The sequence below is a fragment of the Pristiophorus japonicus genome, chromosome 16 (assembly GCF_044704955.1).
Source record: "Pristiophorus japonicus isolate sPriJap1 chromosome 16, sPriJap1.hap1, whole genome shotgun sequence".
In the NCBI taxonomy this organism is placed as follows: Eukaryota; Metazoa; Chordata; class Chondrichthyes; family Pristiophoridae; genus Pristiophorus; species Pristiophorus japonicus.
The window spans coordinates 22,945,133-22,973,019 of record NC_091992.1 but is presented as its reverse complement, the minus strand read 5'-3'; the positions used below and the strand labels follow the sequence as shown (position 1 = coordinate 22,973,019).

General features: G+C 45.4%; 1 protein-coding gene and 1 long non-coding RNA gene across 2 annotated transcripts in view; one reads left to right on the top strand and one right to left on the bottom strand.

Annotated features, from left to right (window-relative positions):
- Positions 1 to 12,571, bottom strand: part of LOC139226992 (uncharacterized) — a 51,610-nt gene extending 39,039 nt beyond the window's left edge. The window contains exons 1-2 of the long non-coding RNA XR_011587346.1: positions 12,432 to 12,571; positions 10,344 to 10,527 (exon numbers count right to left, since the gene is read on the bottom strand). This is a non-coding gene — a long non-coding RNA (uncharacterized lncRNA). The remainder of the gene's footprint in view (positions 1 to 10,343; positions 10,528 to 12,431) is intronic.
- The window catches only part of pipox (pipecolic acid oxidase), a 100,052-nt gene continuing 84,614 nt past the window's right edge, over positions 12,450 to 27,887 (top strand). The window contains exon 1 of the mRNA XM_070858085.1: positions 12,450 to 12,607. Coding sequence (XP_070714186.1) covers positions 12,464 to 12,607 — 144 coding nt within the window. The 5' untranslated portion in view covers positions 12,450 to 12,463. The remainder of the gene's footprint in view (positions 12,608 to 27,887) is intronic.

The following is a 27,887-nucleotide window of genomic DNA, read 5'->3' as shown; positions in this document are numbered from 1 at the left end:
AAGTACTTCTGGAGTGTAGTCACTGTTGAAATGTAGGAAACGCGGCAGCCAATTTGCGCACAGCAAGCTCCCACAAACAGCGATGTGCTAAGGACAAGATAATCTGTTTTTTTGTGACATTGATTGAGGGATAAATATTGGCCAGGATGCCGGGGATAACTCCCCTGGTCTCCTTCGAAATAATCCCATGGGATATTTTACGTCCACTTGAGAGAGCGGACGGGGCCTCGGTTTAACATCTCAACCGAAAGGTGGCACCTCCGATAGTGCAGCATTCCCTCAGCACTGCACTGGAGTGTCAGCTTAGATTTTGTGTGTTCAAGCACCTGGAGTGGGACTTGAACCCACAACCTTCTGACCCAGAGGCGAGATAGTACTAACCACAAACACTGGATTTAAGTAGCCTGCTTCAAAAATGTTAATAATGCCTCGTGAATATATACTGATTTTCTATGACTCAGTACACCTGGTTATAATGCATGCGCTGCATTGTTGTGTGAACAAATAGGCCCCAGAGCTCTCAAGCACTGATATTGCCTATGTTCAGGGCTGTCTGGAAGAAGCAGGCCATCAAGAGGTCATAAATGGTACCACACACTTACTGACCAGTGTACATTTTAGTGATTTGACCAAAAGTACACCAACTTGTAACTACAGTCTTAATTTTGTACTTCTATTTGGTTTGCATGTTCTTAAAAGGAAAGTGGGTAGAAGTGGTATGGATATACCGCGGGTTGATATTTTTGTCTACTGCAGACTGAATAATATGCCTCTTCCTCCAAATCTAAAGTCTTCTTCTGGGTAATCACTGTGGTTAGTTTTTGAAAATCAAGGTGCGCCAATATTGTGGCCAACATTCCTCTTTTGCCAAAAATGAGATAAATGTTTGGTTGAAGTAAATGGAATGTTCACAACCGAAACACGCAGTTACTGGGAATGAAATTTCATTAACGATGACAAAAACATAATCAGCCAATCGTGACGCACTTTCAATAATGAGCCTTTAACATTCCTCAAGCAACTAAGAAGTAATTTAACTGATCTAAATGCTGAATGTTCTATTCGCCAAGCTACAGAGTTTGATGTTGTTGTAGAGAATGTGTCGTTGGCCAGTGAGAAAACCTGACAGCAGTGACCAGATACTGCGAGAGCTTTTTGTTGGTGGGGAAGGTTGGCCCCTAAATATGCAGGGCAGTGAGTATTCCTCAATGGACAGGCAAAAGTTCCCTTGAAGAACTCTACCTTGAAGGAAGAGCCCTTGGGCAGCACATGAATATGACTATAAAGAGGCAACACACGACATGCATGCTGGTGGGTAATATTTGTAAGAGATATACTTGCCAAAAATCACTGTAGTGACGTCGAAAAATGTCAGCAAGATTTTAGCAAATAAGTTATTCAAAGTGACTTAGAGTTATGCAAATTACATAGTACAAGCTGTGATTGGGCGGGGTGGGAAGGTTGCACTGCAGCGAACAATTTCAGTGGGCCACTTCCCAACGCCTCAATCTCTGCTGATTTTTGCTTGAAGATAAAGTTGATATAATCGGAAAACACAGGGTACAAAATGTGGTAAACGTCCAGAGCGCAATTTAAGTCTATATAAGGAAGCTGTTAAGAACATAAGAACATAAAAATTAGGAGCAGGAGTAGGCCATTCGGCCCCTCAAGCCTGCTCCACCATTCAATATCATGGTTGATCTTCTCCCTCAACGCCACCTTCCCGCACTGTCCCCATATCCCTTGATTCCCTTACTATTCAAAAATTTCTGTCTTGAATATATTCAAAGACCGAGCCTCCACGGCCCTCCAGGGTAGAGAATTCCAAAGATTCTCCACCCTCTGAGTGAAGAAGTTTCTCCTCATCTCAGTCCTAAGTGGCCGACCCCTTATTCTGAGACTGTGACCCCTGGTTCTAGACTCCCCAGCCAGAGGAAACATCCTCCCTGCATCTACCCTGTCAAGCCCTGTAAGAATTTAGTGTGTTGTAATGAGATCACCTCTCATTTTTCTAAACTCTAGAAAATATAGAACTAGTCTACTCGATCTCTCTTCATAGAACAGTCTTCCCATCCCAGGAATCAGTCTGGTGAACCTTCGTTACACTCCCTCTATGGCAAGTATATCCTTCCTTAGGTAAGAAGACCAAAACTGTACACAATACTCCAGGTGTGGTCTCACCAGCACCCTATATAATGCAATAATATGTCTACTCTTATACTCAAATCCTCTTATAATAAAGGCCAACATACCATATTGTTCAGGTATTTGAGATATTTGAAGTTGTGGAATTTGTGCAGGTTGGAAAAAAATGAAGCACTTGTCACATGACTTACTCTTCACATGGTTCCATGATTTGTTCAAAATGACCCATGAACTCATCCATATACAATGATTGTGGCTGCGTACATGATGCAGCAATTAAAAACAGTGCAGAACCCACAGGGATAATTCTGTTTATTTACTCATAAAAGTACCATCTGCTCTCCTTATGGAACAAGGAGAATACAATCAACCTTGAGCAGATCTAGAAGAGCAACATGCACTGGAGCACTAAGCAATATCCTGCACACTTGGATCAAATGCATACACCTCAGAGAGGTAGGTAGTGACGTGCACCAGGAAGCAGAGGAGTGGTGCTAATGAAAGAATGGCAGCTTTGAATAAGGGGTCAGCTGATGTAAGGCCAACATGCTGGAGTGCCCTTCCTGAGTTACTGCACAAATCAGCCCTTAGTGGACTTGCGTTGTAACTGAAGCCGATACACGACAGGAAAGTGTGGCGTATTCATTTGGCTCCTTGCATACGACAGTAGAAGATGGTCTGGATCATGGATCACCTCTGATTATGTGATACCATCACCCACATAATTGATGTCATAAATTGTATGGTTGTCTTCACTGCAGCACGTGATCATGTGGCAACACGAGAGGCATCTGCAATGATAACCATCCGAGGGTCTTAAAGAGATGGGGTACATGCTTTGCGAGCTGCTTGCCCACATCTTTAACAGCTCGTTAGACTCAGGGACTGTTTCCTTGGACTGGAAGGACCTCTAATTTCCAAATGATCCAAGCGATGCTCTACTTGATCATTTTGACAGTGAAAGTGCCTTCAGGGACGTTCAACACAGCTTCTGGAGAAGGCGGCCATGTCTGACTAATTTGACTACATTTTTTGAAGAAGTCACCAGGTTAGTGGATGAGGGTAGCCCAGTAGACATTGTCTTCCTGTATTTTTAGAAAGCACTTGATAAGATACCTCACAATAGGTTACTCTACACGACAGAATCTTGTGGCTCTGATGGGAAGCTCCTAGTGGATGAAAAATTGCCTGCATGGCCGTAGATAGAAAGTTGTTATCAGTGGGTATAGATATGCTTGGAGACCGGTTACCAGTGGTGTCCCACAAGGATCGGAGTCAGCACCTTTGTTCTTTGCGAGCTACATTAATAAGCTAGATGTGGGTGTCGGGGGATGATCCGCATGTTTTCAGAAGATGTGCGAGTATTAGAACTGCGGAGGAGACTAAATAACTGCAAGCAGATCTCGATATGTTGGAGGAATAGGCCCGCATTTGACAAATAGTATTTAACTTGGACAAGTGCAGTGTTTTGCATGTGGGCAGAATCAACGCTAAATATACATACACCTCACAGGGAACAGAACTGAAGCCTTTAATAAAAGAAAGGGTTCTTGGTATCATAGTTCATAACTCTCTAAAGGTTCACGGCCAATTCTGTGAAGCAATATATCTAAAATACTTAACATACTGGACTGCATCGCAGAACTATTCATTAGAAAACAAAACATACCATTTTGTCCTTGTATAAGACCTTGGTTAGGCCTCATTTAGAATATTGCATTCACATGGTGGGTGATATTGAAGCTTTGGAAAAGGTTCAGAGTAAAGCCACAAAGATAATTCCCAGTTTAAAACACCTTAGCTATTTGGATAGGCTTAAGAGCTGTCTCTATATACTTTAGAGATGTATTGACTCAGGAGCGATTTGATTGAGGTCTATAAAATAACGAAGGGACGAGATTGTGTGCATGCTAACAAATTATTCCACTTAGATAGGTTGGGGAAGACTAGAGGGCACGCGTATAAATTAAGCAAGGGCAGAAGTCGATTTGATGTTAGGCGGTTTTCTCAGAGAATAATAGACCTGTAGAATAAAAGTTGCCAGCTTTTGTGGAGAGAGCTAATGCATTGGATACCTTCAAGAGAGAGCTGGACATGTTTCTGGCAGGGGTGGAGATCATGTCATACAAGAGGTAGGTACCAAGTAATACAAATCAGGGTCAATGTGGTCTCCTGGACTAATTTTGATTGCTGATCCCTTTAGGCAAGGAATTTTCCAGATTTTTTCCCCCTAATTGGCTGTGGTTTTTTTTTTTAATCTTATTTTTCACCTCACCCAGATCTGTCATGGGGACAAGTGAGAAATGTACTTGCCTCACCTTCTAATAAAGACTCCATAAAAATTGTACAAATGCAGCAAATAAATTAGCAAAATCTAATTCTCTGAGGATAATACCCCCAAATCTTGCTGGAGAAGTCTTCAATGCTCATATCCCCCTTCAGAAACCTGCCATTGCTGGGCAGTTTACTCAATGACCTAATTCAACAATTTTTTTCTTGTTTTTTTTATGTATTCCCAAAGCAGTGCCATGCTCCATTTCTCCATTGGTCGATGGTCTCTGCCTGTGCCGGTACTTCAACCTCTTATCCAAATACCTTTGGAAAGCCACGATTGAGTCTGCCTCCACCATCCTTTCAGGCAGTGCATTCCAGATCCTAACCCCTCACTGCGAAACAAAAAGGTTTTCCTCATGTCGCCTTTGGTTCTTTTGCCACTCACCTTGAATTTGTGCCCTCTGGTTCGCGACCTTTCCGCCAATGGTTTTTAGATATTCCTATTCCTCTTCTGTGGAAGGCCAAAAGGATAAATTAAACCCTGAATGCAATGGTGCACCGTTTCTTGAACTGTGGATTGGTGTTTAGTTTCTTTCAGTTACCAGATCTTCTTTTCATTAGTAGGAAAGCCTCTCACTGGTGAGAGCCGTCAATAATTGAATTGGATAAATGGACGCGATTCAATACTGGGAACATACTTTATTGTGCTCTTGAAATATTCGGGCCAAACAGAAGTTCTAGAAGGTCCTATGTGGACCAACTAATGAAAAGTAACATTGTGTAGCTGTAAATAGAGCATAATAATAAAAGCTGAATGGCCTTCTTCCAACTGCATCAATTTTGCATTCAAGGTTAAATTTCCTACTCCATAAAGATTTAGTGCAAACATCCATGCATTATATTTCTGATTTACAAAATGAATAGAAATAATAATCCTTAAACAGAATGAGTGTTCACTGTGATGTTCTGAATATAACTGAAGAAATATATTGCAAATCACCATTAGATTTTGGGTGCCAGCCGACTCAGAACAAATTTAATTACAGACCCATCCATCCACACATCCTAATAAACTTCCCAGTCAGTATTTTCCAATATAAAGCTGATTGTCAGCACTCACTAAGCATTCTCAAAAACTGACAGCTATATATGAGCTCAAGACTACACAAAACAAAAGCAATGCATGAGGAATAAGACACCTTGGGGGGAAAATTCGTTCTCGCCTGGAAAGCAGTCTGTGTCCTCGCTAACGGCCGCCCAAAATGGCCACCACGCTAAACAAGGTAAATTGGTGCCGGGGGGGGGCGGGTGCATTGTGGTAGGCAGCACAGCGCTAATCTTAGGTGCAACGCTGTCCTGGTGGCATTGCACGAGGGATGCGGGACCAATTTGTTGTGCAGGTGCAGCGTTACTTGAGCGTCTGTGCGCGAGGCTGTGAAGCACGCAATGCATTGTGGGCAGTGAGGAGCTCGGCAATTTAAAGGGCCATGCCCATTGAAGCAAGGGAAAATAAAATGCACTGATTCAATACATTTTTACGCCCTTTCTGTCTTTTAACAAATAATCAATATTTAAAAGGAGTTCCAAATGTCAGTATTCAGCACTTAAAGCTGAATTACCTTCCTAAACTGCATATGGGAGAACTGCCTCAGCACTACCACAAATGGCTCAGCAAGCCAGGGAAGGGGCACCCAGGGTCTCACACGCAGCGCTGCAGCTTTGTGCAGGGGGTCAACACTGCAAGGCTGGCCCTCTACCCACAGGGGCCAGTGAACCCTCCAGAAAAAACAATGTGGGAGTATATTACCAAGGCCATCACTGCCAGCAGTGTTGCCCCCACCACCTGGCTCCAGTGTCCAAAGATGCTTCATGACCTCAGAACACTGCTCAAGGTCAGTGAATGCATCTTCAAAAGATGTCACCTACCAACTGAACCACTAGCCCCACACACTGATCGATGCCGGACCCCTAATCACTCACCTACCAACAATCTGCACTAATGACGAGGCACATCCCCATTCCTAGCCTCACCTCACCTCCTTCTAGGAGAGGGTGCAGGCCACTCTTGGCGGGGGCACACCTGAGCCCCTGGCTAGCGGTGGGGCTGAAAGGATACAAATTGCGGGTATCCTTGTACATTATCCTTCTTCTGGAATGCTTCCCGCCTTCTCGGCAGCACAACTCCGCTCTTGTGCCATCCTCATTTCACACACCCAAGAAATGCATCCTGCCCAGCCAATGCGACTACAGGCAGCTGATTTCATTCTGGATATGCTGGCCACAAAGGGGCTGTCTGGGATGCAACCTTCCATCTGATTGCTCCTCTTCAGCTTCCTCCTCTTCTGCGTCTTCCTCTTCCCTTTGCAAGCGGATGCTGTAAATGTGAAATGACAGCATAAAATGCTGCAAATACTCAGTTGGTCAGGCAGCATGTCGACCCAAGACGGATGTTGCGTGACCTGCTGAGTACTGGCAGCATGTTCTGTCTTCTCAAAGGCCTTCGTTTACCATCCGAGCCCTTGCAGGCATCCAGCAGCACTCCCAAAACAGTTGGTTAAAAAAAACTTTTCACATCTATTGCAGCAATAAAAAATATTTTAAAAACCAGTCCAAACCCTTCCATTCAAACTTCTGATTGATGTGTGTGTCCCTTTAATAGCTGTAGATATCGCCCCTGTCAGCGTCTGTCAGCCCGCTTGCATGCCCAGTTAACCAGGCGTGCTTAGGACCCAGAGCTGACTTGGAATTGCATATTGCTGCAGGATTTGAAACAATGCAGTAGTTTAAATGGGCAGGCATTGATATTGAACAATTTCTGAAACACTGGGAAGAGTGGGAGTTTTCCTCATCTCCCACTATAACTTGGGCAGAAGATCAACAAAAACTCTGGAGAAATGGCCTACTCGGATCCACTGCCAGGGTTATGTTAAGAGATCGGGAACACCCGATAGAAATTCTACATCAAAGAATCTTCTGGTGAAAAATTTGCTGGAAGGAGTGCAGTAGACCAAAGAGTGGTTCAGTTCACCATAGAGATTGTCCTTGAAGAAATGAAATTGAATGGAAGATTGCTCTTTAACAACGAGCACCGGAGACCCCAGGAATAGTAACCCAAGGGTAGTGGGGGGGGGGGGGGGCGGTGGGAGGGTGCACCTATTTTAATGTCTCCTCCACTGCACGGCTCACAAGAAAGCAATGTAGGATAGATAATACAGGACCATGTTCTTACCTTCACAGAGAGCGCCACTTCCAATTACCTCACCCTCACACTGTCTTAAAGTATTTTCAAACCTTACAATGAATGCCCTTTACACCCCTACCCTTCAAGAATTGGTCTTTCACTTACATCCTTTCAAGCATTCAATCCAAAAGAATCCTCTCATCTAATATGCCTGACTGTTACATATAAACATCATCACGTTCAGTTCAACCATCAAGTTGACATTTAGCTCTTACTATATGTCATCTTAACAACTGCGATTTTTTTTGTTGATTCTTTTACTCTACTTTCAGGAGAAGATAGCTCCCAAGAACCATGAAATATCAACCACAGGTGGTAGAGCTGGACTTTGAGTGTTACACTGGTGAGGAAGAAATTCTCATGAGGAAAGCCATAGAGAGTCTTTTTCTAGATGTGTCAACTGACTGTGAGCCAAGACCCAGGACACATGTCCACACCTGCACTTTGCAGCACACACCATCACAGGTTATAGAAATATAGAAACATAGAAAATAGGTGCAGGAGTAGGCCATTCGGCCCTTTGAGCCTGCACTGCCATTCAATGAGTTCATGGCTGAACATGCAACTTCAGTACCCCATTCCTGCTTTCTCGCCATACCCCTTGATCCCTCTAGTAGTAAGGACTACATCTAACTCCTTTTTGAATATATTTAGTGAATTGGCCTCAACAACTTTCTGTGGTAGACAATGCCACAGGTTCACCACTCTCTGGGTGAAGAAGTTTCTCCTCATCTCGGTCCTAAATAGCTTACCCCTTATCCTTAGACTGTGACCCCTGGTTCTGGACTTCCCCAATATTGGGAACATTCTTCCTGCATCTAACCTGTCTAAACCCATCAGAATTTTAAACGTTTCTATGAGATCCCCTCTCATTCTTCTGAACTCCAGTGAATACAAGCCCAGTTGATCCAGTCTTTCTTGATATGTCAGTCCCGCCATCCCGGGAATCAGTCTGGTGAACCTTCGCTGCACTCCCTCAATAGCAAGAATGTCCTTCCTCAAGTTAGGAGACTAAAACTGTACACAATACTCCAGGTATGGCCTCACCAAAGCCCTGTACAACTGTAGTAACACCTCCCTGCCCCTGTACTCAAATCCCCTCGCTATGAAAGCCAACATGCCATTTGTTTTCTTAACCGCCTGCTGTACCTGCATGCCAACCTTCAATGACTGATGTACCATGACACCCAGGTCTCGTTGCACCTCCCCTTTTCCTAATCTGTCACCATTCAGATAATAGTCTGTCTCTCTGTTTTTACCACCAAAGTAGATAACCTCACATTTATCCACATTATACTTCATCTGCCATTCATTTTCCTACTCACCTAACCTATCCAAGTCACTCTGCAGCCTCATAGCATCCTCCTCGCAGCTCACACTGCCATCCAACTTAGTGTCATCCGCAAATTTGGAGATACTACATTTAATCCCCTCGTCTAAATCATTAATGTACAATGTAAACAGCTGGGGCCCCAGCACAGAACCTTGCGGTACCCCACTAGTCACTGCCTGCCATTCTGAAAAGCATCCATTTACTCCTACTCTTTGTTTCCTGTCTGCCAACCAGTTCTCAATCCACGTCAGCACACTACCCCCAATCCCATGTGCTTTAACTTTGCACATTAATCTCTTGTATGGGACTTTGTCGAAAGCCTTCTGAAAGTCCAAATATACCACATCAACTGGTTCTCCCTTGTCCACTCTATTAGAAACATCCTCAAAAAATTCCAGAAGATTTGTCAAGCATGATTTCCCTTTCACAAATCCATGTTGACTTGGACCTATCATGTCACCTCTTTCCAAATGCACTGCTATGACATCCTTAATAATCGATTCCATCATTTTACCCACTACCGATGTCAGGCTGACCGGTTTATAATTCCCTGTTTTCTCTCTCCCTCCTTTTTAAAAAGTAGGGTTCCATTGGCTACCCTCCACTCGATAGGAACTGATCCAGAGTCTATGGAATGTTGGAAAATGACTGTCAATGAATCTGCTATTTCCAAGGCCACCTCCTTAAGTACTCTGGGATGCAGACCATCGGGCCCTGGGGATTTATCGGCCTTCAATCCCATCAATTTCCCCAACATAATTTCCCGACTAATAAGGATTTCCCTCAGTTCCTCCTCCTTACTAGACCCTCTGACCCCTTTTATATCCGGAAGGTTGTTTGTGTCCTCCTTAGTGAATACCGAACCAAAGTACTTGTTCAATTGGTCTGCCATTTCTTTGTTCCCCGTTATGACTTTTCCTGATTCTGACTGCAGGGGACCTACATTTGTCTTTACTAACCTTTTTCTCTTTATATATCTATAGGTTTGCTCCCTCCCAAGCTCAGATACGTGAGCATAAAAACAAACCAAAATGAAGGACAGGAAAAGAAAGGCTAGTTCGTTGAACCCGACTTATACAGAAATTTTCCTGGGTGTTTGATTGTCAAATAAATTGACATCACGAGGCTTAGCCTGACACAGGAAACAAATGACTGTTGACCCATTAGGCCATCTATTTCCAACTGAGGAATCATACATTGCAATACCATGGAGTCAGCCCACTTCATTTAATTTCCCAAGGGTGATGAATAATTGCAAGTAAAATTTCAGGATTAATTTCTGGGGAACATCTCATTGGTCATTGAATGCAATCTATGTGTCAGATGCGGTTCAGTGGATAGCACCCTCACCTCTGAGTCGGAAGGTTGTGGGTTCAAGTCTCGCTCCAAGTACTTGAGCATAAAAAAAATCTCGGCTGACACTCCAATGCAGTGCTGAGGGAGTGCTGTACTGTCAGAGGTGCCATCTTTCAGATGAGACATTAAACTGAGGCCCCATCTGCCGTCTCAGGTTGACGAAAAAGGTCCCATGGAACTAGATCGAAGAAGAGCAAAGCTGTTATTGCTGGTGTCCTGGCCAATATTTATCCCTCAATCAACATCATTAAAACAGATTATTTGGTCATCATCATATTACAGCATGTGGGAGCTTGCTGTGTGCAAATTGGCTGCCGTGTTTCCTACATTACAACAGTGACCACATTTCAAAAAGTACTTAATTTGCTGTAAAGCGTTTTGGGATGTCCGGTGGTGGTGAAAGGTGCTATATAAATGCAAGTCTTTCATTAAAACTCTTGGATATCAGTCGAAACAGATAAAGACATTCTAACAAAGAGCCACACCCCCTCGATCGTGGTCAGTCGGAAACAAGTCTATTGACAGCAAATTTAAAACTCTCCTGTCCCCTTCAGAGAGTGCTACTGGGTGCAGTCTTTGAGCGATCTGGGGCATATTTCCTCTGGAAATTTTTGGAAAAGGTGCATTCGGAATAGCTTTAGACCTTTGTTACAACAGTGACTCCAAAAAGTACTTCATTGGTTGTAAAGCGCTTTGAGACGTCCGATGGTCGTGAAAGGCGCTATATAAATGCAAGTCTTTCTTTCTTTTTTCTTTCTTTGTATTTCAGATCTAAAACGGGGAGGAAAACAGTGTTGGCATAATGAAAGACCAAATTTACAGCTAATTTGTCTGAACGATGTAAAAGTGCCTATAGAAGACAGACAGCTGGAATTTATAGTTTGTATTTTGATTTTCCATTAAAGGAATAAAACAAATTTAATGAAATAAGTTACAAGGGTTACTGTGTTTATCTCCAGCAATTATAAAATATTATTGAGGAAAAAATGTTCAAGCCTTAAAACCTCTGAAGAGCATTGGAATTGACAGGGGTCAATCCAGAGCTTGTTCCTTTAAATTTAAAAACTTTCTTCGGCAGCAGCAACAAGAAACACTTTTAAATTAAAAATCCTTATCTGACTGATCCAGGTCTCCATAGATTCCCCCTTCCCTTTATTAACATAAATTCAAAGAAAGACTGAAACAACTCTGCTTTGTAGAAGTTATATTATAAAAAGAATATTCTTGGTGTTTTCAAAAAAGTGTTTAAACAGATCCCTGAATAGCAAAGCCACTGGGATTCTAGTCCAATAGTCTACTGGGAACACCACCATCTCCACGTTCCTCTCCAAGTAACACACCATCCTGACTTGGAACTATATCGCCATTCCTTCATCGTCGCTGGGTCAAAATCCTGGAACTCCCTCCCTAACAGCACTGTGGGAGTACCTTCACCACACGGACTGCAGCGGTTCAAGAAGGCGGCTCACCACCACCTTCTCGAGGGCAATTAGGGACGGGCAATAAATGCTGGCCTTGCCAGCGATGCCCACATCCCAGGAACTAATTTCTTTTTTATAAAAGGGATTTAAAATAAATCTAACGCCAACCCAAAGGAAATATAATTGCAAATGTGAGAAATATGAAATAAGTACAGAAAATTCTAGAAATACGCTCTGTCAGCATCTGTAAAGGAAAAAAAAACTCAATGTTAACCTGTCCTTTCCTGTTCTGTCAGCATGTCCCGTTTTTCTTCCCAACACCAAATTACATTTTTGTGCTTTTAAGTGATCTATCACTCTTGTATTCTAAAGAAACCCCCTTGAGGAAAGGAGGAGAGCAAAAAGAGCAGCAAAATGTCTCGAGAGAGCCAGATGACTACGCTGTTGATTCAGCACAAATGCTCTCCCTTTGCTGTCAGCAGGATTCCTTTACTGGGTCGAGTCAGTTGTTCATTAACATGCCTCCGACTCCCGGAGCTTACGTCTGTTACAAAAGCACAAAAAAGTTGTCTTTAGTCTTAATAACTATGCAAATGTTACATATCTGAGTCAGCAGAAATTACAATTCTGTCCGTTGTTCAATCAATGACTCACATCTTACCTTTAGAAGACACGTGACTCCCTTACAGCTAAATGAACTTTTGCCAAAGTCAGAGGAAGATGGCTGATCGAAGCATGATCAACGACTTTGATACGATAGTTATTGGAGCAGGAATCCAGGGATCTTACACAGCCTATCATCTCTCTAAAAATAAGAAGGCACTGTTAATAGATCAGGTATGTATATTCAAGTAAAGTTATTTGTAGAGCTGTGATACTTCATCCACATGACACGCAACAGTTTCAGTGAGTGGCCTGTCAGCTGCAAGTCAAACTGCCTGTACTGTTAAGACAGTGCGGTGCTGGGCAATTTAAGCATGGAGGGGAAAAAATGCATTGTAACTTCAATATAATTTGCAAATTTAAATTCACACATTTTTCAATAGCTGCTACAAAAAAAAACAACTCTATTGCCCCCTTCCCTTTAAAGCTGGCACAAAGTAAAGCTAGCTATCTTAAAACACATAGCTTTAAGCTCTCCGCACTCAATTAATTTGGCTAAATATTAAATACACAGCTGCAGGTGTTGGCATCAGTTACGAAGATCATATTTTGATATTTGCATAAAGTTGGACGAATGGTTGATAAAGTTACATTATATTATTGGAATGGCAGTAAGTTTGCCAGTGTTTTGTGAACTGTATTTTGTGATTCTTAAGTATTTATAATCGGGGCACTGGTTTGGAATGACTGAATAGTTCAAATTCAGTATTTATTACATGGGAATCTAAGATTATTACCAGTGTTCTGGGAGTTGCATTCTGCAATTCTGTGCACTCTTCTGCGGAAAATGTAAATCAGTAACCTTGGACCATGACCAATGGTCTTGTTTGTACTGTAGGTCATTTTTTGTCCACTTTATGAAATCTGTAGAGCAGAAGACTGTCAAGTCTTGCACGTGCCAGCTCTCTGAAAGAGCAATCACCTTATCCCTACTGCCTTGCCCTTTCCCGAGACCCTTTTAAATTTCTCTTTTTCAAATGTCAGCCTTGGCTCAATGCTTGCAGGTTGCAGGTTTTCAGTATGGAGTTCACTCTGAGCCATGCACCATAGTGAAGGGCTTTAAAGTCCCAGAATACACATTACTCACCTCCACAAATACAACAAGAGTTCATCGGATGGACGCCAGTGGCCCAGGACAGGGACAGAGGATAGCGCAGAATCAGCACATCTGACGCAAGAGCAGAAGATGCTGGAAACAGTCAGCAGGTCAGGCAGCATCTGTGGATGGAGGAAGGTAGGGTTAACGTTTCAGGTTGCTTTATCTTTCATTTGTTTTTGACGAAAGATCATCGCCCTGAAGCATTTACGTTACCTTCTTCTCTCAACAGACACTGCCTGACCTGATGAGTGTTTCCAGCAATTTCTGTTTTAATTTCCGATTTCCAGCATCGATGGTATTTTGATTTTTGTTTCAGAACACTGAGCACAATCTTCCAGCCCGCCTTTCAGTCACCTTAAAATGGTCTTGTCCAAACAAGTGAACTTCATTTAATATTATACTGCATTATACTACATGAACAGTGCTGTTTTCTATCCACTGAGGGTGGGATTGCACAAAGCGCTGCTTTTGGCCTGCTGGAGGGGACGTAAGAGAGAACGCATGTGTCACTGAGCTGTGAATGGGGGCAGAAGCTTTATTGCCATTCCTTTTTATTTTCCAGTTTTGCAGAACACTTTAGTGCTGGCTTTTGTTAGTTGTTTTGTCATTCAACTGAAAACATTTTTTATCTATTGGAGTTTATTGTTTATGGAACCTAAAGGGACTTGAGCACATAAATCTAAGCTGACACTCCAGTGGAGTACTGAGGGAGTACTGCACTGTCAGAGGTGCTATCTTTTGGATGAGATGTTAAACTGAGGCCCCGTCTGCTCGCTCAGGTGGATGTAAAAGATCCCAAGGCACTATTTTGAAGAAGAAGAGCAGGGGAGTTATCCCCGGTGTCCTGACCAATATTTATCCCTCAAACAACATAACAAAAACATTATCTGGTCATTATCATATTGCTGTTTGTGGGAGCTTGCTGTGCACAATTTGGCTGCCACTTTTCCCAAATTACAATAGTGGCTACACTCCAAAGTACTTCATAGAAACATAGAAATTAGGTGCAGGAGCAGGCCATTCAGCCCTTCGAGCCTACACTGCCATTCAATAAGATCATGGCTGATCATTCAATCTCAGTACCATTTTCCTGCTTTCTCTCCATACCCCTTGATCCCGTTGGCCGTAAAGGCCATATCTAACTCCCTTTTGAATATATCTAACGAACTGGCCTCAACAACTTTCTGCGGTAGAGAATTCCACAGGTTAACCACTTTCTGAGTGAAGAAGTTTCTCCTCATCTCGGTCCTAAATGGCTTACCCCTTATTCTTACACTGTGACCCCTGGTTCTGGAACTCCCCAGCAATGGGAACATTCTTCCTGCCTCTAACCTGTCCAATCCTGTCAGACTTGTATATGTTTCTATGAGATCCCCTCTCATTCTTCTAAACTCCAGTGGATACAAGCCCAGTTGATCCAGTCTCTCCTCATATGTCAGTCCTGCTATCCCGGGCATCAGTCTGGTGAACCTTCACTGTACTCCCTCAATAGCAAAAACGTCGGTCCTCAGATTTTAAGAGACCAAAACTGTACACAATATTCCAGGTGTGGCCTCACCAAGGCTCTGTACAACTGCAATAAGACCTCCCCAGTCCTATACTCAAATCCTCTAGCTATGAAGGCCAACATGCCATTTGCCTTCTTCACCGCCTGCTGTACCTGCATGCCAAGCACTTTCAGATCAGCCATGATCTTATTGAATAAGCAGAGCAGGCTCGAGGGGCCAGATAAGCTACTCCTGCTCTTATTTCTTATGTTCTTATGTTCTTATGGTCGTGAAAGGCACTATATAAACTCTCTTTCTTTTCTACAATAGTCAAATGCTGTTTGCTAATTCACCAGGAAGTTGACCGTCAGTGAAACATTAAAAGCTTTAGCAGAACAGGAAAAACTGGAGATAGAGAGAGAGAGAGAGAGAGTATAAAATGTACTTGCACAAAAACTTTCACGGGAGCAACGAGGCATCTAAATGGCACCTAGACAGTGTTGCGGCTGTCAGCAAGTCAAGTTTAAAATGACTGATCGGTGCTGCTGTTACCAAGTATTTGTAGTATTGCATGGTATAAGGCATGCTCGGGAAGTCGGTAGTCATCAGATCCAGATGGCCTGACAATGACTGGAGGCAAAGTGCTCAGCAGGCTCGGCGGAGGTCACCAAGGACCCGGTTCCAGAGCTGTGCAGTACCTGCGATACCTGCACCATAGGGGCAACACTGCTCGCACTAGTCAAGGTCACCTCCACCCTCAACATTTCAGTTTTTGCCTCCTTCCAGCTTAGCAATCAACTACAGTGTCAGCCTGCGTACTGTCCACACATTTATCAAGCACTGATCAGCATAGCTGCCACTTTCATCTTTAACATTGAATAGTAACAGCAGCATAGCACGACTGCATTTCCCCAAATATAAGCGTCAATGTGGCATCCATGTGGTAATTGGTTGGGAGGTAGGAGGCAGAGAGTAGGGATAGGACAAGGCTGAAGCATTTGCAACCATCTTCAGCCAGAAGTGCCTAGTGGATGATCCATATTGGCCTCCTCCTGAGGTCCTCACCACCACAGAAGCCAGTCTTCAGCCAATTCGATTCACTCCACGTGATATCAAGAAGCAGCTGAGCGCACTGGATACAGCGAAGGCTATGGGCCCCAACAACATCCCAGCTGTCGTGCTCAAGGCTTGTGCTCCAGAACTAGCTCTTCCTCTGACCAAACTGTTCCAGTACAGCTACAACACTGGCATCTACCCTACAATGTGGAAAACTGCCCAGGTATGTCCTGTCCACAAAAAGCAGGACAAATCCAATCCGGCCAATTACCACCCCATCAGTCTACACTCAATCAGCAAAGTGATGGAAGGTGTCGTCAACAGTGCTATCAAGCAGCACTAACTCACCAATAACTTGCTCACCGACGCTCAGTTTGGGTTCCACCAGGACCACTTGGCTCCAGACCTCATTACAGCCTTGGTCCGAGCATGGACAAAAGAGCTTAATTCTTGAGGGGAGGTGAGAATGACTGCCCTTGACATCAAGGCAGCATTTGACTGAGTGTGGCATCAAGGAGCCCTGGAGAAATTGAAGTCAATGGGAATCAAGGGGAAAACTCTCCACTGGCTGGAGTCACATCGAGCACAAAGGGAGATTGTTGAGGTTGTTGAAGGTCAATCATCCCAGTCCCAGGACATCACTGCAGGAGTTCCTCAGGACAGTGTCCTAGGCCCAACCATCTTCATCTGTTTCATCAATGAGCTTTTCTCCAGCATAAGGTGAGAAGTGGGGATTGACCAGAAGCTTAATTGGACCAGCCACATAAATACTGTGGCAACAAGAGCAGGTCAGAGGTTGGGTATTCTGTGGTGAGTGTCTCACCACCTGACTCCCCAAAGCCTTTCCACCATCTACAAGACATAAGTCGGGAGTGTGATAGAATACACTTACCTGGATGAGTGCAGCTCCAACAACACTCAAGAAGCTTGACACCATCCAGGACAAAGTAGCCTGCTTGATTGGCACCCCATCCAACCCCTTCAACATTCACTCCCTCCACCACCGGCGCACCGTGGCTACAGTGTGTACGATCTACAAGATGCACTGCAGCAACTCGCCACAGCTTCTTCGGCAGCACCTCCCAAACTCGCCACCTCTACCACTTAGAAGGACAAGGGCAGCAAGCACATGGGAGCACCATCACCTCCACGTTCCCTTCCAAGGTCGCACGCTGTCCAGCCGTGGAAATATATCACCGTTCCTTCATCGTTGCTGGGTCAAAATTCTGGCACTCCCTCCCTAACAGCACTGTGGGAATACTTTTACAAGGACTGCAGCGGTTCAAGGCGACGGCTCACCACCAGCTTCTCGAGGGCAATTAGGGATGGGCAATAAATGCCGGCCTTGACAGCAATGCCCACATCCCAGAACGAGAAAAAAAATGAAATAAAGGGAACATCCTCTGTGACAAGTGCAGTTCCCGAGGGATCTGTACTGCAGACTCAGCTTTTCACTATCTATATTAATGATTTAGATGAAGGAATAGAGAGTTGTTTATCCAGGTTTACAGTAAGTTAGGAGGCAAAATAAGTTGTACAAAATCAAAATTCTACAGATGCTGGAATTCTGGAATAAAAACAGAAAATGCTGGAAATACTCAGCAGGTCAAGTAGTATCTATGGTGAGAGAAACAGTGTGTGACCTTTCATCAGAACTGGAAAAAGTTAAAGATGTAACAGGTTTTTAAGCAAGCGCAGAGGCAGTGAAAGAGGGGAGGGGAGGAAAGAACAGAAGGAAAGGTTGTGATAGAGTGGACGGCAGGAGAGATTAACTGGCAAAAGGGATGATGGTGCAAAGTCAAAGGAGAGGGTAATGGGACAAGTAAAGAAATAAAAGATGAGTCTAGATAGGGTGTGAACGGAACTGTCAGAAACATCAACAGCTCCCATGTAAAAAAAATAGGGACAGAGGTTGTGGTCTGAAATTGTTGAACTTGAGTCCAGAGGCTGTAATGTGCCTAATCGAACGTAGTGTAGATGGGAGTAAGAAGTTACAAAGAGACATAAATAGACTAAGTAAGTGGGTACATCTCTGGCAGATGGGGCTCAATGTGGGAAGTGTGAGTTCATACACTCTGGATCCAAACAATGTAAATCAGAATATTTTCTTAATAGAAAGAGACAGTGTAAGCCTATGCTGGTACTTGCAAACCTTTGAGAGGAAGATATAGGGTGCTGTCTTTTTCTGAATCACTAGCAGTGCTAACAGACATCTGTTCCTGACAAAAAAGGAAGATATATAGGGGCCGAAATTATCTCCCCTCCATAAGCTCCATTAACGCCTCTAAGAGGCGATAATGGAGCGGAGAGGCTTTACCGACGGGGAGCAGTCGGATGGGCTGACCCTTCCGAAATTGCCCCAGCCGGAAGTAGTGGCAACGGGTTTCCGCTCTGTCATGTATGTAACCATAATGTAACACCACTGTATTACTGTATACACTCAACCTAGATGCACACCTTGATCACAAGGGGTGAACTTGTGGGAGACACTCCTTACCTGATCACTCAGGTATAAAAAGGGAGGTCCCACGCAGGGTCACTGTCTTTGGAGTCCTGTGAATAAAGAGTTCAGGTCACAGAGTGACCTTATCCCCAGAATGTTCCTTGTGTGGTTTTATACTGTAGAGTAAGGACTTTACATTGGTGACGAGAAACGGGAATTCACGACCCACAAGAATGGCACAGAGGAACAGTACTGTGTTGGGGAAGACTGGGACAATTTTGTCGAGAGGCTTCAGCAAAGCTTCGTTATGAAAGAATGGCTGGGGGATGCAGTGGCCGACAAGCGAAGGGCTCACCTTTTGACCAGCTGCGGACCAAAGACTTACGTGCTCATGAAGGACTTACTAGCACCTGAAAAGCCGGTGGACAAAACCTTTGAAGAACTTAGCAAATTGATCGGGGAGCACCTCAAACCGGCGAGTAGCATACATATGGCCCGACACAGATTCTACACCCACCGACGTTATGAAGGACAGAGCATACCGGACTTCGTAGCGGACCTCCGGCGTTTGGCCAGCCTCTGTAAATTCACAGATGCCTGCAGGGGGGAGATGCTAAGGGACTTCTTTATCGAGGGCATCGGTCATGCGGAAATTTTCCGCAAATTAATTGAGACCAAGGATTTGACCTTGGAAGCGGCGGCGTTGATGGCTCAAACTTTCATGGCAGGGGAGAAAGAGACAAAAATAATATACGCGCACAATTCTGCCTCTAATGCGGCGATGGATCAGGGAGTTAACATCATCGATGTGACTCAGAGCCCCACAGGCAGGCAGGGGCAGTCCGAAGCAATGGATCCCAGAGCAGACGTCAACAGAGACAATGCAGGCTGAACGGACATTCATGCCATTACAGTAGACAATGCGGCCTGGGATGGGGCCATTGACACCCACTAATAGGATACTTAAGAGCAGTCAAAGGGACAGTCAGCATGGAATGCCTGGCCATAGCCCTTTTGTTCCCAACAATAGAAACTTGAACTCATGTTGGAGGTGTGGGGGAAAACACTCAGCTAGATCTTGCAGATTTCAACAGTTTGTCTGCAGGAACTGCAATCTCAATGGCCACTTAGCTCGAATGTGCAGGAAGCCTGCAACCAGGCTAATATATGAGGTGGATGGACCAGAAGAGGGTTCTTTGAGGCTGGATGACATTTGGGGCAAATCGATGGACAGCGAGGTTCAGCGGGTCCATGTGGCGAATATTCACAGTTCAAACACCAAATCGCCACCAATGATGATGAGGGTTTTATTAAATTGTATCCCAGTACGCATGGAGCTGGACACTGGGGCCAGCCAGTCACTCATGGGCGTTGAGCAATTTGAGAAGCTATGGCCACTTAAAGCCAGTAGATCTAAATTAGCACGTGTTGACACACAATTACAGACTTACATGAAAGAAATCATTCCGGTGCTAGGCAGTGCAATGTTGGCTGTCACACACAATGGATTAGTGAATCGGCTACCACTTTGAATTGTCCTGGGCAATGGTCCCGCACTGTTGGGGAGGAGCTGGTTAGCCGAGATGAACTGGAAATGGGGGGAAGTTCACGCAATGTCATCTGTGGAGTGAAGTTCGTGCTCATAAGTCCTACAACAATTCGATTCACTATTCCAACCTGGCGTCGGGACTTTCAAAGGCACTAAAGTAGTGATACACATCACCCCGGACACCAGGCCAGTGCACCACAAAGCCAGAGCGGTGCCGTACGTGATGCGGTAAAAAGATCGAGAGCGAATTGGACCGGTTGTTGAGAGAGGGCATCATCTTGCCTGTCAAATTCAGCGACTAGGCGAGCCCCATCGTTCCTGTACTAAAAGCAGATGGCTCTGTCAAGATCTGTGGCGATTACAAGGCCACCATCAATCGGGTATCCCTACAAGATCAATACCCGCTCCCGAGAGCGGAGGACCTTTTCGCCACGCTGGCAGGCGGCAAGCTGTTCACCAAGTTGGACCTCACTTCAGCCTATATGACCCAGGAACTGGCCGACGAATCTAAACTACTGACCACCATCACCACGCACAAGGGACTGTTTGTTTATAACAGGTGTCCGTTTGGCATTCGATCAGCGGCCACGATTTTTCAACGAAACATGGAAAGCCTGCTTAAATTCATTCCTGGAACAATCGTATTCCAGGACGACATTCTCATCACGGATCGGGACACCGAGGAACAACACCACAACCTGGAGGAGGTGTTACGCCGACTGGACCGGGTAAGCCTGCAACTCAAAAAATCTAAATGTTTGTTCTTAGCTCCTGAGGTTGAGTTTCTGGGCAGGAGGGTTGCTGCAGATGGGATTCGGCCCACCGAATCCAAAACAGAGGCGATTCGACGAGCACCCAGGCCCTGCAACACATCAGAGTTGCATTCATTCCTGGGACTGTTGAACTATTTCGGGAACTTTCTGCCAAACTTGAGCACATTGTTGGAGCCGCTACACGCGCTCCTGCAAAAGGGTTGCAATTGGTTTTGGGGTGACTGTCAGGAACGGGCTTTTGATCGGGCGCGAAACCTACTTTGTTCAAACAAGTTGTTGACTCTGTACGACCCCTGTAAAAAATTGGTTCTGACATGTGATGCGTCGTCCTATGGGGTTGGGTGCGTGTTGCAGCAGGGCAATGCTGAAGGTCGCTCTCTCAAGCAGAACGGGGATATGGGATGGTCGAGAAGGAAGCGCTTGCATGTGTCTACGGTGTAAAAAAAAAATGCATCAGTACCTATTTGGTAGGAAGTTTGAATTAGAGACGGACCACAAGCCATTAACATCCCTGTTGTCAGACAGCAAGGCTGTCAATGCCAACACATCAGCTCGCATACAGCGATGGGCTCTCACGCTGGCTGCTTATGACTACTCCATCCGGCACCGGCCTGGCAATGAAAATTGCACCGACGCGCTCAGCAGGCTTCCACTGGCCACCACTGAGGGGGCAGCAGAGCAAAGCGCCGAGATGGTCATGGCTGCCGATGCCTTTGACAGCGCAGGCTCCCCCATCACAGCCCGCCAGATTAAAATCTGGACAAACAGAGATCCCCTCCTATCCCTGATTAAGACATGTGTCCTGACTGGGGATTGGACGCCCGCACACGGAGCATGCCCTGAGGAGGTCAGACCATTCCACAGACGGATGGATGAGCTTTCCATCCAAGCCGATTGCCTAATATGGGGCAGCCGGGTAGTTATGCCCCAGAAGGGCAGGGAGGCATTCATCAGGGAACTCCACAGCAAGCACCCAGGCATTGTGCTGATGAAGGCCATCGCCCGGTCACACGTTTGGGAGCCTGGAATTGATTCAGACCTGGAACACTGTGTTCGCAGGTGCACGACGTGTGCCCAGCTGGGTAATGCCCCCAGGGAGGCCCCGCTCAGCCCGTGGCCCTGGCCCACCAAGCCATGGTCTAGCATTCATGTTGACTACGCGGGTCCGTTCATGGGAAAAATGTTCCTTATTGTGATAGATGCGTACTCAAAATGGATCGAGTGCATCATTCTGAATCCATGCACCTCATCCACCACAGTGGAAAGCCTACGTGCGATCTTTGCAACCCATGGCTTGCCGGATATTCTGGTTAGTGATAATGGCCCATGTTTCACAAGCTATGGTTCCAAGAGTTTATGTCGGGCAGTGGCATCAACCATGTCAGGACTGCGGCGTTCAAGCCAGCCTCCAATGGCCAGGCAGAACGTGCAGTCCAAATCATTAAGCAAGATATGCTCAGGATTCAAGAGCCCTCCCTACAATGCCGCCTATCGCGCCTCCTGCTGGCCTATAGATCCCGTCCGCACTCGCTCATGGGGGTCCCGCCCGCAGAGCTACTAATGAAACGGACACTCAAAACTCAGTTGTCCCTCATTCACCCAGTCCTGACCGACATAGTTGAGGGCAAGCACAAGTCACAAAACGAGTACCATGACCGTAATGCAAGGGGGAGATGTATAGAAATAAATTATCCTGTATTCGTCCTCAATCACGCCACGGGGCCCAAATGGCTTGAGGGCGCTGTAATTGACAAAGAGGGGAATAGGGTCATCGTGGTAAAACTCAACAATGGTCAGATATGCTGTAAGCATCTGGACCAAGTAAAAAAAAAAGGTTCAGCATCGGCAGGGAGGAACCTGAAGAAGACCATGAGATGGAGCTCACCACACCGCCAGTGAACGAGCAACAAGAGCAATTAGAAGAATGCACAGTCCCTGCGGTCAGCCCGGACAGGCCGGAATCACCACAGGTGACAGACACTCACGTCAGTGTCCAACAACCAGAGCCCCAACTGCGGCGCTCCACGAGGGAGTGTAGACCACCTGAAAGACTAAACCCATGATTCCAATAGGACTTTGTGGGGGGGAGGTGATGTCATGTATGTAATCACAATGTAACACCACTGTATTACTGTATACACTCAACCTAAATGCACACCTTGACCACAAGGGGTGAACTTGTGGGAGACACTCCTTACCTGATCACTCAGGTATAAAAAGGGAGGTCCCGCACAGGGTCACTGTCTTTGGAGTCCTGTGAATAAAGAGTTCAGGTCACAGAGTGACCTCATCCCCAGAATGTGCCTCGTGTGGTTTCATACTGTAGAGCAAGGACTTTAGACGCTCCATCCTTTTTCCTGCCACGTCAGGCACATGTCGACCCCTTACTGACCGGCGGCGACCCCCTTTCCGATCCCTGCGCGGAAATTGCCCCGCTGGGTATTGCTCCATGCGGTATTGCCCTGCGGGAAATTGCACCATGTGGTATTGCCCCGCGGGAGTGGCACCATGTGGTATTGCCCCGCGGGAGTGGCACCATGTGGTATTGCCCCGCGGGAGTGGCACCACCACCGGTCAGTGCCACTGACAGCTTTTTCTGTTGGGAAGCTGTATGTGTCTGGGTGGTGCGTCCGCCCTTAAAAGGGAGGGCATGCTGCCGCAGTCGCCATATTATTTTTTATTGTCGGCCGACTGCCAGGTCAGGCCGACAATTATGCCCCCCGGGTTCAGCCGGACTGCCAACATGCAGCCTGGCACCCCCTCTTGGTTGCCAGGCCACTGGCCCAGCCGAAATCCTCCCTGGTGGCCCAGTGTTTGCCATTAAAGCGACTGCAGAGTTTGCAGCAGCCCTCCCCTTTAACTGAAGGGGAGGGACATTGTGATGCGTGTCAGCGTGGCGCTGATGACTCGCAGCGACGGCCGCTCCGACCCACCCGCAATTCCGCCCCGATGATGAGACCACTTCTACCCCATTCCAGGGGACATAATCTAAGGATAAGGGGCAGGCCATTTAGGACTGAGATGAGGAGAAACTTCTTCACTCAGAGAGTTGGTAACCTGTGGAATTCCCTGCCGCAGAGAGTTGTTGATGCCAGTTCATTGGATATATTCAAGAGGGAATTAGATATGGCCCTTACGGCTAAGGGGATCAAGGGGTATGGAGAGAAAGTAGGAAAGGGGTACTGAGGGAATGATCAGCCATGATCTTATCGAATGGTGGTACAGGCTCGAAGGGCCGAATGGCCTACTCCTGCACCTATTTTCTACTGAGTTTATGGCAGGGGCTGAAGGTGAAGGCTGTTTAACTGGAGGAAATTACAGCTTATCCAAGACTTGTTTTGAATACTAGGCATGCAGTCTGACAACAGAGAAACAGTGAAGGGACCAAGAAAAGCGATGGAGAGGTAGATTTGGACATCATCGGCACACATGTGGAGCTGCCTTCTTGAATCGCAAGGACTATCAGTCCATTTTTCTGCAACTTGTGTGTGATGATCAGCAGCATATTATACAGGTCTGGGGCCGCTTTCCTGATAGCTGCCATGGTGCTTTTGTTTTGTGTCAATCCTGGACCCCTCTCTCTTTGCCCGAGCACAGTCAGCGAGAGGCTGGCTACTTAGGGACATGGGCTGTTTCCTTCACATTTGGTTCATAACTCCTGTCAAAGATCAGAAGCTGAACTGCGCTACAGTCAAATGCATGGAGCAGTTAGAACCCTCATTGTGCAAACCATTGGCGTCTTCAAGCAATGTTTCTGCTGCTTGAGCGGATCTGGTAGCACATTGCAATACAGCTCACAGATAGTGTTCCATATGCTAATGGTCCGCTTTATGCTGCATAACTTTGCTCCACAATTTGACAATCTTCAGCGTAATAAGGGAGATGACATTGATGATGGTGAGGCTGCAAAGAGCTCCAATAGTTGCCTGCAGCCAAAGCTCTTTAGCAGCAGCTCATTGAACTTCACATGAAGCATCCTTGCTTCCCTATGTAATGTATTTGCTTCATGAGTTTGTTGCTTAAGAATTCATAGCAACACATTGCTATTAATAACTAGTTGGTTTATTAGCAAAAGGTTTTGCACATTACCAGTTCATCCACCAGGCTGACAACCACCTGCCTCATCGTGGATCCCCGGAACCCAACTGGCTGGGGTTTTATTGAGTCCTGTAAACATCACGTGACTGGCTAAGCCACTCCCAACTCAACAGTTCGACAATTATTTTGGTAGAACGTAAATTCAAGTGCCCTTTTTTGGCAAGGGATCTCCAACCCGCAAATTAGCAAATAAAACTTTAATGGAAACTTTAAAAACGGTCAGATTAAAATTGGGGATGATGATGCACTCCAGTCCTTCCGGTGCCCACCTCTCGCGGAAGTACTAACCAGACCTGACTTTGCTTAGCTTCCAAGATCAGACGCGATCGGGCATTTTCAGACCAATTTGCCCGTAGGCATCAACAGTTCTACAGTTATTTACATTGTGCACTTTAATCAAGTGCCCCCTGGTTAAAATGGGGGCACACTCCAAACACTTTCAAACAAGTGCCTCCTTGTTTATTGTGGGGGTTTTTTGAGGGCACTAAAAACACAAATGTGCATGGGGGGGAGGCACTAAAACCGACAAACATAGACAAATTAAACTTTAAACATTAATGATCAAATTTAAATTTGGTTGCCGGGGGTGATGATGCACTCCAGTCCCTCTGGCGCCCACTTCTCGCGGAAAGCCGTGAGCGTACCGGTGGACACCGCGTGCTCCATCTCTAGGGACAGCCTGGCTCGGATGTAGCCGCGGAAGAGAGGCAGGCAGTTGGGCTGAACAGCCCCTTTGACCGCCCACTGCCTGGACCGGCTGATGGCCCCCTTGGCCATGCCCAGAAGCAGTCCTACGAGGCGGCCTTCTGAGCTGCCCGCTCCCCTCCGCACAGGGTGCCCAAAGATCAGGAGTGTGGGACTGAAGTGCAACCAGAATTTGAGGAGCAGCCCCTTCAGATATTGGAAGAGGGGCTGCAACCTCGCACATTCAATAAAAACATGGAACACGAACTACAACCACAGCTCTACAACTCTTTTATTGTGAACAAAATAAAACATTAAATCAAGTGCCCCCTGATTAAAGGGGGGGGGGGGGGGACACTCCAAACACTTTCAAACAAGTGCCCCCTTGTTTTTTGAGGGCACTAAAAACACAAATTATACAAGTGCCCCCTGGCTAAAAGGTGGGGGGGGGGGGCACTGAAACAGGCACAATAAACAAATTAAACTTTAGACATTTAAAATCAAATTTAAATTTGGTTGTCGGGGGTAATGATGCACTCCAGTCCCTCCGGTGCCCACCTCTCGAACAGCTCTACAAACCGGTGAGCATACTCACAGGTGCATACATTACACCCTACATTAACAGTCATGTCCAGCATGTCGCCCAGTCCACTCACACTCAAATGAACTGCAGCTTCCCAAAGACCAGCATCACTCCTCATGACAGCTAACGTTGTAAGGCCGCCAGTAACACAGTCTGCACACAAAGTTTTACAAACTTTCAGCACTTTTCCCCCTTTCTCCGGCTCTTGTCCTGCTGGCTCTGTGCAGGAACTAGAAACTTTCACCTCATATTTAATTGCCGAGCCATTCTGCGAATCAAGCAATGTTCTCATTGAAAATCCCTACACAAACCTCCGTGCAGCGGTACGACATGGATTTGCTGTGACAGTTCCTCTTGTGGCAAGTCCGCCGGACTTCGTTGACAAAGTGCTTCTCCACAGGGAAATCAGAGGGCAGATCACCCAGGCGGTTCTCGTTCATCTCCTACTGAGCAGCCACAAAGAAATACCTGGGCTTGGGGGAGCACGTCTCTGGCTTGTGTCGAGTACAAGAGGAGAAAAAAATGGTTATTAATGAAAATGACAACTTCCTAAATGTTAGGAATTCAGAATCAATTACAGTACAAGATGTAGCCAATGCTTTAATTAACTTTGCACTGGTCTCTAGCCTTCCATAAAATGTGCTGAAATGTTCACACATAGGAGCGAGGCAAGCATTAAGCAACAGCAGCACTTTAAGAATTCACCCAGTACCATTTTTAATCTGTTAAATTTGTTTCAATAAAGTGTCTGTCGGGTTTTTCCTTTTTGAACACGGGCCGACTGGCCTCCTTCTGTGCTGTAGCCATTCTATGATTCTATGATTCACACACCATGAAACATTGCCAACCAAGACCAGAGCTAGCAGGCAGTTTAACTGTTTCCTGGCATCTGTCAATGTCAATCTAACACCAGTTATTAGAGTTGGACGGTTCTGCCTCACGGTGACTCATTATCCCTCTCAGCAGATGTCTCTCAACAATCACAGCTAAGACTCGAAGCCACCATTTGCAGAATCACTTTGCGCAGTAAAGCATCAGCATGTATGTTTTGTAAATTTATTACAACCAAATGATGAGCTAAAAAAAGGTGGTAAATATCAAAGATGTAAAAAAACATTCCTTTCTTCTCATTATATATCATCTCTAATTAAAATATATTTAAATATTTGATTAAAATAATTGTAAATGTGTCTCCCCATCACAATTATTAATATTTTTAATGCTCATCATACTAAATAGTGGTAATTAATTTTCTAATTTCACATGAAGACAGCAGCACTTGTAACAAGTCTACTTTGGTCTGCATTAGCTCCCAGTATTGTGTTAACATTTAGATTCCGTTGCACAATGCAGCTAAATGGGCTGTGCTACAATTGCTGCGAGAGACAGTCTCTGGAAATGGGAATCTAAACACAAATTCAGAGCAACGTTCTGAATTTATCAGGGTCTATCATTTTAGGATATTTAATCACATAACAGACTTTTGAGTTAAATCAATTTGTTTAGAACCATGACTTCAGGAGACAATCAAATTCTGTACCTAGAAATCTGTTTTATTATAAAAAATAATTGTTAGCTGTATTTCAGTGAATTTTCATAAGCCACGATGTCCTTCAGAGGATCCGCTCGAAAAACACAAGCCAATATCAGTGTTTAATCTTGGCTCCACATAATCAGAGGTA